Raw genomic sequence first — 14309 nt, forward strand, 5'->3', positions numbered from 1 at the left:
AACTCAGGGGCATTTAACCACTAAGCCACATCCCCATCCCTTTTTATATTTTATTTTGACACCGGGTCTCACTAAATTGCTTAGGGCCTTGCTAAGTTGCTGAAGCTAGCTTTAAACTAGAGATCTTCTTGCCTCAGCCTCCGGAGCCACTAGGATTACAGGCATGCACCGCCATGCCCAGTGTCAGTTGTAATTCTTACCTTCCTTTTAACCTGCGTCATCTGCCAGATGGTGAGTAAACGGGGGCAAGAATTTTTATTTTGCTCACCTCTATAGCTCCTAATGTGTACATATACAATGTCATCGGATAAATGGATGGATGGATAGATGGATGGGTGGATGGATGGATGGATGGATAGATGAATGGGTAGGTGGATGAACAGATGGGTAAATGGGTGAGTGGATGGATTGTTGGAGGGTAGGTGGGTGGATAGGTGGACAGAAGGGTGGATGGGTGGAAGGGTGGGTGGAAGGATGGGTGGATGGGTGAATAGATAGATAGATGGGTGGGTGGATGGATGAATGGGTGAATGGGTAGATGGGTGGGTGGGTAATGGGTAGATGGGTTTCTTCATGACGCTGTACTGGCTTCACCCAGATAAATTAACGCATTAATAAAAGCAACGTGGACCCATCCGTTGCTGTTTTAAGGGCTTGACATTGCCCCTTCCCCTACAGGAACTGGGGTGAGTCATCCAAAGAGATGCTGGCGTGGCATCCTCCACACTCACCTCATTCCTTCTGAAGCCATCTTATCAAGGTTGGCAGTGTCCTTCATTTCTGCCCAGTTTGCTCCTAGGTCACCCCACCCCATGTCATCGGCCAAAATGATCACGATATTTGGTTTCTGGCCCATCGTTTTCCCCCTGAGGCAAAAGTCCACGAAGGGATAAAGAAATCCAGAGCAACTCACTCCTACCAACAAAACCTTTAGAAAAAGCCAGCCCATGGTGACAAGGGGGAGACTCCTGGTGTCTGGAACGATGGCAGGCCACCAGCGGAGACTTTTCCGAGCGCTTCCTCTCTGCTCACTTTTAATGCAGCAGGTCCCTTAGGAGTAGAGTTTTCCAGAACCTACTGGTGGCAGTGGTGGTGGATGTGATGGCTGGGGGGATGCCGGGGAGTACAGAAACGAGGCCCCCATCTGGAATCCTAATTCACAGGAGTCAGGACACTGGCAGCCCCGGACTTGGCTTGACTCACGAGGGGAGATGTTTCCCACGGCAGCTTCATAAAGATGACTAGACGTGTCGGTGTCATTGAGGGCCCTTCTGGCAACTCTGCAAGTGACCCCTCTGTATTCAGGGATGTTAGAGCCGCAGCCCAAGCTTGGCATCTGTCTGGGACTCCATCTGGTGACTGCAGGACAAATTCTCTCATCTGCAGAACACCTGGATGTTCTAGAAGCTGCAGTCAGCCCCCAGTGAGTTTCTGAGTTCCAGATGGTTGAGGTTTCTCTAAGGTTTCCTGAAAGAACAAAAACTGACAAGAAAACAGAATTAAAACCGCCAGTACAGCTGTGTTTTACTCAGTAGCTCAGGAAATAATCATTTTTCCACGCCAACAGATGTTTTCCCTCTTATTTGAATATTTAACTGGTTCATCAATTTCTTCCACCTGAAAAATAATGACGATGATGATATTTGCACTAGACTTATAGTTACGGGGTTGGCAGTAACATCAGAGATGACCTCTTTCAACCCCCTCACGGTATACATGGGAAGACTGAGGCCCAGTATTCTGGGTGGGAAAAGGACCAGCCCCCAACTCTACCAAATACCAGGCCTCCCCAACTCCCACTCCCAAATTTCTCTTGATTCATAAGAAATTCCCAAATTAAATGTGACCTTAAACTCATTGTGAATTCTAGAAGAACGAGACCCTTATGACCCTTATGACAGGATTCTTTGTAACAGCCATGCTCTTACCTAACATTTCCATAAGAAATCTTGATAGAAATTAATTTGGGGTGGGGGCGGAATGTAAAACACAGTAATAGAAGACAGATGGAGGGTATATGGCTAGTCATTGTAGAAATGCTTTCCATTTTGCTACATGTTTGTAATTTTCATGATTAAATGTTAGAAATTTTTTTCAAAAAATTTTTAGTGGAGGGCTGGGGACATAGCTCAGTTGGTAGAGTGCTTGCCTTGCATGCACAAGGCCCTGGGTTCAATCCCTAGCATCAGAAAACAAACAAACAAACAAAATTTTAGTGGAAATATAGCCCTTTACATTGTAGTCATGACAAGTTTATGAAGAAAATTTAGGGCTGGGGTTCTAGCTCAGTGGGAGAATATTTTGCCCAGCATGTGTGAGTCCCCACATGGATGTACACAGGAATTAGCTTTGAATTTTATGCTTAATGAAACATAGATTCAAACCTACACACCGTGGGAGGCCAAGGCAGAAGGATCACAAGTTCCTGGACAACTTAGCGAGACCCCATAGCACCAGTGGGTAAGGCTGGGGCCTGGGCTCTGCATTTCTAATTAGCCTCCAAGTGGGGCCTATGCTGCTAGTTCTTGGACACTCTTGCGGTAGCAAGGTGCACTCCAAAACATCATGACTGTCATCCTGGAAGAAAAGGAAATGGCTTAGCCTCACTGCGGATGACTCAGCCTCAGTGACCAAACACAAACACAACATAGCAGACTGGGTTTTGAAAGTCAGGAATCGAAGACTAGACTCTCAAACGCTCAAGGCTACAAATAGAGCCAAGAAGCAAACAACATTGCCCTTAGCTCACAAGCACTCAGTTTACAAGGTTAGTAAGGAGACACGGAGCTGAGGTGGTGGATCCAATAAAAACCTCAGCTGAACACCCAACCCAGGGAAGGAACTAAGAATCTATTTATAAGAAATAAAGATGCCACTAGGGCTGGGCTTATGCCACATGCTATTTCCAATTGTGTATCTCTATCAGGGAACCCAATGGTCAGCCCCAATGGATGAAGATGGCTGGAAGACCTAGATAAAATCAAAAAGAATGGGAACATAGTACCATCTACACACACACACACACACACACACACGTATATGTGCACACATACACACAGACAATACATACCCTGGGAATTGAACCAAGAGCACTTAACCCTGAGCCACATTCCCAATCCTTTCTATTTTTTTATTTTGGGGCAGGGTCTCACCAAACTGCTAAGGATCTCCCGAAGTCACTTGAGGCTGTCCTCAATCTTGCAACCCTCCTGCCTCAGCCCCCCAAGAGCCACTGGGATTAATTACACGCAGGTACCACTCTCTACCCAGCACTACTGACCTTAATCAAAATAAAAGGAAGCCCAAATAAACAGTCATGTCATCCGGAGACGAGTGAATCAACTGTTCAGAAATTAAATTCTTCCACTCTCCAAAAGGCAACTTATTTCAAGTGCCATTAGATTCAACCAGTATTTGTTGACCTTTAGCCCCCAAATACTTCTCCCTTCCAGAAGGCTCTTGAACAAGGAGGGTGTTCAACAAATACTTGTTCACCTGCTGGGTAATTCCCAGACTCATTCTACTGGCTTCTGACCACAAGCAATAGTCCTAGGCGGCTTTTCTTCTTAAAGCTGCTTAGTTTTTTTAGCGTGGCCTCATTCCTAGTCAATAATCCATTTCAGAGTGACCCAACGTACAAGAATTCAGGAGGAAAAAAAAAAATTCACTTAAGAAAGAGGTTAAAATTAAGGTGGGAACATAAATAGATTGTTTTTCTTTAGCATTTCGTGATAAAACATTCCTTTGAGGATTTTCAAAGAGAATTGTTAACATAGTACTTAAAATTTTCATAGAAGGGAAATAAGCTGATTTAGCCAGTCTACCATACTACGGGGGAGACATTTAATCCCTTCCCAGTTTATTTATTTATTCACTTATTTAAATCAAGGGAAAAGGCACACCAGCTAGCTATTCAATGAATGCCAAGCCATGGACTTTGGTCAAGATTCAAGCTGAGACTTTGAGCTTAGCTGAGCTCAAGAAATCGGCCCCATTTGTTGCCTTGGACTTTATCTGAGGTTACTCTCCCAACTCTCCTTATCACTCTCAGGATGGACAGGGAAGAGTGGTCTGCTCTCCTCCCAGCGAAGGAAGAACTTGTGGGGAGGGGAGGGTCTTTGTTTTTCTGGAGGGAGGTACAGGGGATGGAACTCAGGGGTGCTTTACCACTGACCTTCATCCCCAGCCCTTTTATTTTGAAACAAGAGTGAGAGGATCCCGCTAAACTGCTGAGGCTGGCCTCGAACTTGTAATCCTCCTGACTCAGCCTCCCTAGTTGCTAGGATTAGAGGTGTTTGTCTTTGGCAAATTAAATGTTCACCCTTTCTTCCACTGGGGTGGAAGGTGCTTGACCACCTTACTCAACACATCCCACATCCAAAGCCCATCTGTCCCACCATAGCATAAAGGATTGTGACCAATCCTTGCTGAATCCAAGTATCAACAACCCCCCACATCTCCAAGCTCCCCAGGCAGAAGTACAACAGACTCGAGTTGCCAATCAGCTTTACCAATGATTCCCGTTCTCCCTTTCAACCTCCATCTTATTTTATTTTTTGCAACACTGGGCATGGAACCCAGGGCATCACACATGCTACAGATGCTCTATCACTGAGCTACATCCTCAGTCCCTGAGCTCTATTTTAACGCAGGGCCACTAAGCATGGGAAGGTGTAACCCTTCCTTCAGTTCCTGAGCTTGCTAATGGGTAAAGGCACTAATGAGCACAGAAATGACCCACGGGCAGGTTGTCGGCAAGAAGGAACCGGATATGGCCACCTGAAGATGTGCTGAGCAGTCACCCAGAGCTGGAAGTCCTTGGCTTCCTGAGCCGTCCGCTCCATCACCTGACCCTGGCTCCCCACAGGCCTCCCTGCGGCCAAGCAGCCTCCTGCAGAACCTTGAAAACAGCTGCAACAACACGGAGCCAGCAGACCTAGCTGGCGGAGGGCTCTGTTGGTTTTCCTGAAACAAAAGCTTTGGATGAGCTGAGGCCAAAACAGACAAGGCAGCGGGGGAGCGGGAGTCTCTGGTTGCCGAATTCTGTTGTTTTACCTGCCAAATCACATGGTCTGTGTGCTGGGGGGAGCCGGGCAGGAGTCACACTGGGGCTGCCAGGAAGGGCTTCGGGCACTAGCTGCCCAGGTGGCCTGAAATCATTCCCCCCATACGTCCCGTCACTGGTCGGCCCAATGTGACTGACACAGGTGGGTGGCAGGTCTTCATCCACGAATGGGACAGAAACCCCTGCCCTCACACCACTTACTTTTATCGTAGGGAGGAGGAGGGAATGCAATAAGCAAAATGTGAGTCACGCAGAGAAAGTCAAACAGGAGGGGATTCAGGAGTGCAGGGATGGACAGACGCCAAGTTACAGAGGGTGGCCCATAACGCTGGGCAAGAAGTGCGTTTTGTCTAAGGATGTGCTGGAGGTAAGGAAACAGGCCACAAGGAGAAGGTACAGCAGGCAGAGAAGCCAGCGAAGGCCAAGGTCTAGTGCAGGTGAGAAGCAGCTAAGAAGCCAATGTAGAGGGTTGGGGATGTGGCTCAGTGGTTGAGGATGTGCTTGCTTGGAAAGCAGCAGCATCAGCTAATGTCAAGGCCGTGGAGGGCCAAAGAGTGCACACTGGAGCCAGAGAGCAAGCAGGAGGCCTCTGCTGAGATACGAAGCCACAGGAGGGTCGGCACAAGGACACAACAGTGGCCAGATGTGACTTGCATTGAAACAGAAGCCCTCACTCAGGCTGCTCTACTGAGAAGGCACACAGGAATGGCAGGGCCGCAGGTAAGGAGGAAGCTAAGAAGTCCGCAGTCCCTGGCATCGGTGCAGGAGAGTCCCACAGCACCAGGGTGAAGCAATCGGCAACGCCTAGAGATCTCCCTCCCTCCAGGGCCCTCGCCAATCCAGCCAGGGATGGGTGCTCCCTCAGCTCTGCTTCAGCCTGGCCCAGGCCTGGGTGGCATGGGAGGCCCAGTTACCACCAGAGCAAGGACAAAGCGTCATTTAACATCTCCGTGAAACCAACATCCTTACGGCCCCTTCCTTATGGATCCGAACATATAGGGCTGGCTCAAGGAGACAAAGAACACTCTTCCCCCAGTACTGGGGGGTTGAACCCAGGAGCACTCTGCCACTGAGCGACATCCCCAGCCCTTTATTATTTATTTATTTATTTATTTATTTAAGACAGAGTCTTGCTAAATTGCCCAGGCGAGCCTTGAACTTGTGAATCCTCCTCCCGTCATGTGTCACCATGCCTGGTTGCAGAGAACATCTTCGATAGCATGCCCCCACGCAGGCTGCAGGGTGACCATTAAAAGGCTTCTTTCTTTCTTTCAGCTTGCAGCCCTCAGGTCAGACCCAGCTGTTGGGAATCTCTCTTCTGGGGACCTAACAGTGCCAGGAAACCCATCCACAGCAGGGCACAGCATATCCAGCTGAGTTTGACGAAGGGACCACCTATTGAGACTGACCCAGAAGGAAGCCACGTGGCAGAAGCCAATCTGGGAGAGCCAAGGTGGCCTGGTGCCACTCGTCCCAAAACCCAGTGCTCCTACAGAAATCATACCTGGTCCTGGAGACCAACCAGAACCACAGAGAAGGTCGACAGCCTCCGGACACCCCCGCATTTCTAAAACTCTCTCCACTTAAGAAAAACCTAAAGGGTGTGGCCAAGGGAGAAATGGCTCAGACTACCTGAAATCCATTCCCAGGAGCGTGTTGGCCAATTTTTAAGGAATTTTTTACAGAGCTACATTTGCTTATTATTTGTCCAAAATTGCATTATGGCTGCTGTCAAACATACCAAAGTTGAGAAACTCACACATTCCTACCCAACCTTTAAATTCAACAACTATCAACACGTGGCCATTCTGATGGAAACATCTCCCCTCCCACGTCCCTTGGCCTCACCCTCCACGTATACTGTATTATTTTAAAGAGAACCCTGGATATCAAGTAATTTTATCCACAACTTATTTTACTGATACTGAGGATTGAATCCAGGGGTGCTCTACCTCTGAGCTTCATCCCAGCCCTTTTTATTTTTTACTTTGAGACAGGGACTCACTAAGTTCTCAGGCTGACCATGAACTTGCAATGTTCCTGCCTCAGCCTCCAGAGTCACTGGGAAGGATCACAGGAGTGCCACTGAACCAGGGTAACTCCTTCTTAAGTGCTTCTCAGTCTGTTTGTGAATTTAGCCTTGCTCCAGATCCAATCCTATCCACCTCTTCGATGAAATGGGTCAGATCCTGCTGTAGACTGAAGGTGTATGTACCCCCACACGTGTATGCTGAAGCCCTAATTCCCTAATCAATGGTATCAGGAGATGGGTTTCTGGGAGGTCACAGGGTGAGACAAGATGTGAGTAGGGCTCTCATGAATGCATTTATGGACACATACAGGAGAACTTGTTCTACAAGGTAGGGACACGGCCAGGTGGCCATCTGATGAGCCAGAAGGCAGCCCTCCTCCTGCCAAGTCAGTTGGCACCTTGATCTCAGACTTCCAGCCTCCAGAACTGGGAGAAATAAATGACTGTTGCTTAGCTGCCCAATCTGTGGGCTTGCATTATGGCATCCTGGGCACACGGAGACCTGTTCCAGTCGGTCTTATCTAAGAACATCGAAGGCGGACGTAAGGCCAGAAGTACAGTCAGGACCCCAACTTGGGGCGCAAATGTCCAATTCAGTGAAAGTTACTTGGCAAATTTTCCTTTTGGGGACTTGATTTGGGGGATGTGTGGGTCCGTTGCCAGGAGAATGTGGGTTCAGCAGTCATTTTCTGGCTGTGTGACGTTGGTTAGGTTATAGAGTGTGTGTCTCCATTTCCTCCCTATGAAAAACAACCACAGGAAACTTCCTCCACCAGAATACCATGTCAGAATGAGATGATCCAACAAATTCTCAGAAAGGGCTCAGAAATGTTAGCTACTATTATATTCATTCTCATTCTCTCTCTCTCTCTCTCTCTCTCTCTCTCTCTCTCTCTCTCTCTCTTCCCACTGCTTTAAGGATTAGAGAGATCAACAAATATGAAAACACTTTTAAAAAGTACTATGCAAGCCCCAAGCATTACTAAAAAGTAATATTAAACAAAACTAGTCTGAGTGTCGATGGTGACATCCCAGCTCCATGCTGCTAGGGACAAGTCTTGGCCAGAGCAGTTTGTCACACATCTTCTGCGGCATTCTGAGCCCAGAGAAGGTGGAAGCTACACATGACAGCCACCAGCCACCCCAAAGGGAAAGTGAAGAGTCATTCCGGTTTGCATTTTCAAAGTTCCAAACTAGGGTTCCTTATTACCCAATCCGGCGGCTGACTGTACCATGTTGGCTCACCCTGAGCTAGGTCCCGGTGCTGGGTGGAGTCTGCTGACAACTGGCATCGCTGGCGTACCCCGCCTTCCAGCAAGTCTAGTTTTGGACAATGTAAGGATGAGGTCAAGATGCAGGGTGGGTGGGATGGGAATCTCCCTTTGGCTGATGCTCGTTAAGTGGGAATTACATTTCAGTGTGAGAAACATCCAAAAAGCACTACTTAGCCGCGACACTTGGCTGGGTGTTCAGACAAGATCCTCAACTCGGAGTGTGTAAACTCAGTTAGGGCAGGGATGATGGGTGTTTTATGCACTGCCTGCTCCAGTACCTTGCCAGAGGGTGCTAAATCAATATTTGCTGAATGAGTGCATTTGACAAGAACAATGAAGGCCCAGCCTGATCCACCCCACCCTGAAAAAATCCAGCTTCGTCTCATCCTTCCTTTAACCTGTGATGAACTTCGTGAATCCCTCCTCACTGTAATTTGCACACACAAAACTGCACTCACTTGTTGAAAGGCTACCTTAGGCAACAATCATGCACGAGTCCTGCCATCTGAATTAGACAATAAACACTTGAAGAGAAGGGACCTTCGTTTTGTGGCCTGGGAGACAAATGTATTCACCAGGGCTCACAAGTGGCTGCGGATGAACCAAGGCTGCCCGAATGGACCAAAAAGGGGGGCATGGGAAGGAAGGAAGGAAAACGCCTGCCAAGCCAAGCTCACTGAGGAGACTGGAGCCCTCCACCCACCACCGCAGGGCAGCTGCCCCGCCCCTCCTGTTCACAGCACAATCCTCCAAGTGCTCTGCCAGGTTTTTGTCATCATCCCTTAGTCACCTGGAAATAAATGGACACACTGGTCCTAAAAGCTTAGGATGGAAGCGCAACACTTACTGTTCCAAGGAACCAAGCAGTGTTTAGACAAGATAGAGGAAGTTGACACACACAAACCCCCCCTTAGGCAAGAACAGACAGAGGGTGTGTCTCTTATTCCCTGGAACTTGAGGGATACGGTAAGTGAAGCCATCTCAATGACCTCCCAAAGAAAGCTTGATTTCTCTGGGGCAAAAGCCAGTGGGTTCATCCACACAACGTGACACACACACACCTGCAGTCCCAGCCTCTGGGGACTGCTGGAACTCGGGAACCCGAGACCATCCTGGGCAACACCGGGAGATGCCGTCTCAAACAAAAAAGCCCGTGATTCCACACACATGGCACTTTCCTACTAAATTTCACTGCCACAACTGTAGCTTCAAGTTTAACAGGACATGGATTTACTCCTAAATACAGGACTTTGTTCTGAGAACCTGGGTTTTGTGTATGGGCTGGGTTTTTTGTTTGTTTGTATTTGGGAATGAACCCAGGACTTCTGTCTTCTACTGAGCTACAGCCTCAATTCTTCTTTTTTAATTCTGAAAGAGGGTCTTGCTAAGTTGCTGGGGATGGCCTTGAACTTGGCAATCCTCCTGCCTCGGCCTCCCGAGTTGCTGGGATTACAGGTGCACGTCACCGTGCCCAGCAGAACCCGAGTTTTTTAGGACACTGGCACAGCTCCAGATACTTTTTGGAACCCTCCTCAAGACTCTGTGCTCTTTCTTTTGTATTATTATCTTTCCGTTTAAGCATTCAGAGTATGACAAAATCAAAGGAGCAGTGAACTAGGAAGACTGAGAAGTCCAGGAGCAACATTCAGTGTTGAAATCAGAAGTTACTACAGAGTCTGGGACACACCCGGGGATGGACCACGGACACTGCTGTGGGTGGTAACCGGGTGTGAGGGAAGGTTGAGAGCTGCAGGCCCCCACCACTGTAGGTGACCCTGTTGTCCCCAATACACATGCCCTTGGCCCCCTCCTGCCTTCCTCTCATGCTCTGCACCCTCTTGGCTCACCTCCGCCATGCCTGTCCTCCCCCAAGTTTCTCCCTGCCTGCTCTGGACTCCTCTGGTCTCCATTCTCCTCAATTCCCCAGGAACCAGGCCTCCTACAGAGCCACCCAGGGAGACCTGCATAACACCAGGGCCCTTACACAGGTTCACTCAGTGAGCCCAGCAAACACCGTGGGCATCAGCAGCGGCACCACTAGCTGCCCTGTAACCCCTTGGCAAACCCTCACATTCCTATCAAAGGGACTGGGCTTGGTGGCACACACCTGTAATCCCAGCAACAGCTTAGGAGGCTGAGGCAGGAGGATCACAAGTTCAAGGCCAGCCTCAGCAACTTAGGGAGGCCCTAAGCAACTTAGTGAGACCCTGTCTCAAAAAATAAAAAGAGCTGGGGATTAAATTCAATCCTGGTCCCAAACAAATGAAAACAAACAAACAAACAAATTATCAATGTGGGAGGGGGACCCATACAATAAACTCAGACTATCTACTCAGACCATCAGTTCACCAAAAAGGTTCCCAAGTTTTTGGAGTTCTCTGCCAACTGGACAGGCAGATATTAAAGTTCAAAAGCAAGATTTGGAATACAAGCTGCTCACCTCAGCCTCTTAGGTGGGAAGACAGGTGGGTGGAATAGAGACAGGAAAAAGGTAACCAGAAAGGTGAGCAATTGAGGCTTTCCCTCAAAGTCCCCTCACATGTCCCCCCTCTTCTGTGGCTGCTGTGAAGACCCAGCAGCCAAAAGCAGGCTTTTGGACGCCCCTACCCCACCCCAGTTCCAGACAAGATTCTTTTCAATCTACTTACCCAAGTTGAAGTTCTCACAGGCTGGTAAATACAGTGAGCTTATTTGCAAGCCAGGGTCATATCTGCCTAGCAACCCACCCCCAAGACTTGAGGGACTCTCAACGTGGACAGACAACAGGCAGGCCAACTGTGCACAAAGGAATCTGTTCTCATGCAAATGACCCTGAGCAAGAGGGCTAGAAAAGAGAGAGTCCTGGGACAACTCTGAGGAGCCAGTGTTTCCCAAGAAGATGTTGAGGGACTTTTTAAGGGCATGATGGCAGTCTTGCCCACGGTCAAGGAAGGGCTGGCCAGAGGGGCTCTGTCTGCCTCTTGGACTCTGACAGACCTACAGAAGAGGCCGAGAGGAGAGCTGAACCCTTAATTTCCTGAATTTTTTTTTTTTTTTTTGATTCTGTACTCCAGACTCCAAAGGTTCTTTTGTTCTTATTTAGAACTACACAGAGTTAGTTTTGTTTGGGGGGGTTTGATTAGCATGGTAATGCAGTACTTTTCCTGGACAAGTAAAATAGAAGGCAGAGGTTTTCAGCTCACTAGGCCTAAGGGAACGAGGCGAAGCCAGTCCCTAACTAGGGTGGGCAAGTCATGAGTCTGTGGCTAGCTTGCAAGGCTGGGCTGAGTCCAGCCACCTCTCCACTGTCCAAGTGGACATGGCCAACATCAATGTCAACTTTGGATGAACCCTAGTTGCAAAAAGAGCCAGCGCACATCTGTGAATGTGGTGTAACCTTGAACGTATCCCTCCAATGCTCTCTCTGTGCCTCATCTTTTTCATCTGCAAAATGGGGATAATAAGTCTCAAGTGCAGAAGATTGATGATGGGGTTAAAATAAATCACACGGCTGGCACTTAACTCAGAATCTGGGACAAAGCAAACATAAAAAAATTAATTATAATTAATATAAGAGAGTAATACATTAGTAATAATAATTAAATTGCTATGTTAATAACAACATTATTAGCCCTCCCCCCAAAATAACCAGATTGTATTTGGCCAAAGTATTCACATGGGATTTTTCTAATCATTTGAGCCATAGGAATTTAGGCTTTATCTATTTTTTAAAATTTTTTCTTCCACTTTTTCTCTTTTTTGCTTCAGGCTGCTGAGCCCCAAAGTGACAGTGACCCACGGTAGAGAGGGCACTGTCTAATTTTAAAAGTCTAGAACCTAAAGCACTGAGATTTTATTCGACTTGGGTAGAGTTGCTCAGTATAAATGATGGGCTACAGCCCTGAGTTTCATTAGACAATACAGTACATGATGTGCCCGAATTTTTTTTTTTTTCCTAGTACTGGGGACTGAACCCAGGGGTGCTTAACCATGAGCTACACTCCCAGCTCTTTATTTTTCATTTGAAAACAGGGTCTTGCTAAGTTGCCCAGAAAGACCTCAAACTTGTAATTCTCCTGCTTCAGCCTCCTGAGCTGCTAGGATTACAGGTGTGTACCACCACACTTGGCTTTGCTGTGTCATATTAAACATGACATTTCCAGTCAGATGGGACATAGCTGTGACTACAGCTTCTGTGAAGGTTGAGGCTGAACCACGACTTGAGCCCAGAAGTTCCAGACCAGTCTGAGCAACCAGAGAGACACTATCTCAAACAAAACAAACATATTAAAAGTTTTTAAAATGCAAGCATGACATCTCTTTTTGGGGTACAGGGGCAGGTCCTCAATACTAAAGTGTAAGACTCTAAATATAAAAGACTATGCTTACAGGTCCGCCAGCTTCAAACCTGTTTTCTTTTTTGTGATTAAAATCCATTTGCTAATACATGTGGATTCTTTAAAGAACAACTCATAACAGATTTCTCACAGGGTGTCTTTTGGAGTCAGCAATTGGCTTTGATAAACCCTAAACAAGAAGAAGAATTAATGGTAATTGCCAAGGACTTAATGGTGATCCACACTTTACAGGCATCATAAATTAAATCGTTCAGCTCTGGGAACACACATTTACTCCCATTTCACAGATTTGGAAATTAATGATCCGCAAAGTTAAACCACTCCTACTCAGCAGCCATGCTGGCTGAATACTGATGGCTCCAACGCATCTGCTTCCCACTTAACCCACACCAGATCTTGTTAATAGAAATGGGTGACATCTAATCCAGTAGACTGGCTCCCAAAATCGTCAGGGCAATCAGCGAGCAAGGATTTATACTAAAATTCAGATCGCCGGCTCCTCCCCGTGGCGACCCTCCGTGCACACTTCAAAACTAAGCTCTCCTGAGTTGGACATCAGAACTATATTTTCTGAACCCCGCAGGACCGAGCAGCGGTTGCCAAAGTCCGCAGAGGAACGCGGAGTTCACGGTCTTTGCTCCGCAGCCGTTCCCAAATTTGCCCTGGGTTTGTGAGGTGGGGACCAAGAAGCCAAGTTTGCGCCCCCTCGGGCTCTGAAATGCCCAAGATCTTCGGACACACGCTTTGTCCCTTACGAAGAACTCGTAACTGAGGGTTCTCCTGCACCATCGGCTTAGTTCACAGTGACCTTGGGAACCGGGATTTCGAAACTAGGGGCACACACTCTCTAAACCTTCGGGTCCCTGCTGGGGGTTCCCGCGGGTCAGGCAGCCGTGCACCTGTGCGGACGTCGCCTCCCGCCTGGCAGAGGGTGCGCGCGCGCCCGGGGCTGAAGATGCTGACTCAGCCGGGCTGCTCACATCCCTTTCGCGCAACGCGGATGCTGTGGCTGCTGCCGCTGCACCAAAGACGGAGAAAGCAATGCACCCGGAGCAGCCCGGCCGCGGGCTCCCTGGGGCCCACTGCGGCACTCCCTCCCCACCCCCGGAAGGGGAACTGTGGGGGTGCGCGAGTTGACGAAATTAGGGGAAGTGGGCGCTGGAGCAGGAACTCGAGCGCAGCGCGCGCAGCTCACACCCAAACTGGAAGGAACCTGTTCTGCCCGGAGCGGGCGCGTAGCTGCCGCAGCCGCGAGCGCTGCGCGGGACCAACCCCGGAGCGCGCTTCTCCCCCTCCCCGCTAACACCCCAAATGCTCAGGGCGCGGGCGGGGCCGAGTGGCGGGCACGCTGAGAGAGGGTGCAGGCGCACCCCAACACTCCTGCACGCCCGCGCTCCCACTTGCATTGCAGCAAAGTGCCGGGGTTCGGTCGGGCGAGGCGCACCCAGGCTGGGGGATGAGGGCGTCATGCCAAGGACCCCAGCGGCGTTGGCGGGGGCGGCCAGCTCGGGACGGCGACGCTGTTACCTTCCGTGACCCCCAGCCGGGGCGGCAGACGGGCGGGGCGCGCGCCCGGCGCGGCCCCGGTCCACGTGGGCCGG

The 14309-nt window shown here is 49.0% G+C and overlaps 1 protein-coding gene across 8 annotated transcripts in view; it reads right to left on the bottom strand.

The window, feature by feature from the left end:
* The window catches only part of Arsg (arylsulfatase G), a 117344-nt gene that overhangs the window by 74830 nt on the left and 28205 nt on the right, over positions 1 to 14309 (bottom strand). For 3 of the 8 annotated variants that reach the window (XM_046422662.2, XM_046422658.2, XM_046422656.2), the window contains exon 2: positions 732 to 1482. The exons of 2 other annotated variants lie outside the window; for them this stretch is intronic. In XM_046422662.2, the coding sequence (XP_046278618.1) occupies positions 732 to 949 (218 nt within the window). In that variant the 5' untranslated portion in view covers positions 950 to 1482. Of the gene's footprint in view, positions 1 to 731; positions 1483 to 3280; positions 4704 to 4779; positions 5271 to 14235; positions 14306 to 14309 lie in introns of those variants that run through there. 3 more of the 8 variants (XM_046422657.1, XM_046422661.2, XM_046422659.2) reach the window with 3 other exon arrangements.

Source organism: Marmota monax, unplaced genomic scaffold (genome assembly GCF_021218885.2).
Source record: "Marmota monax isolate L192 unplaced genomic scaffold, Marmota_monax_Labrador192_F-V1.1 WCK01_AAM20220418_F8-fsc00173, whole genome shotgun sequence".
Lineage (NCBI taxonomy): Eukaryota > Metazoa > Chordata > Mammalia > Rodentia > Sciuridae > Marmota > Marmota monax.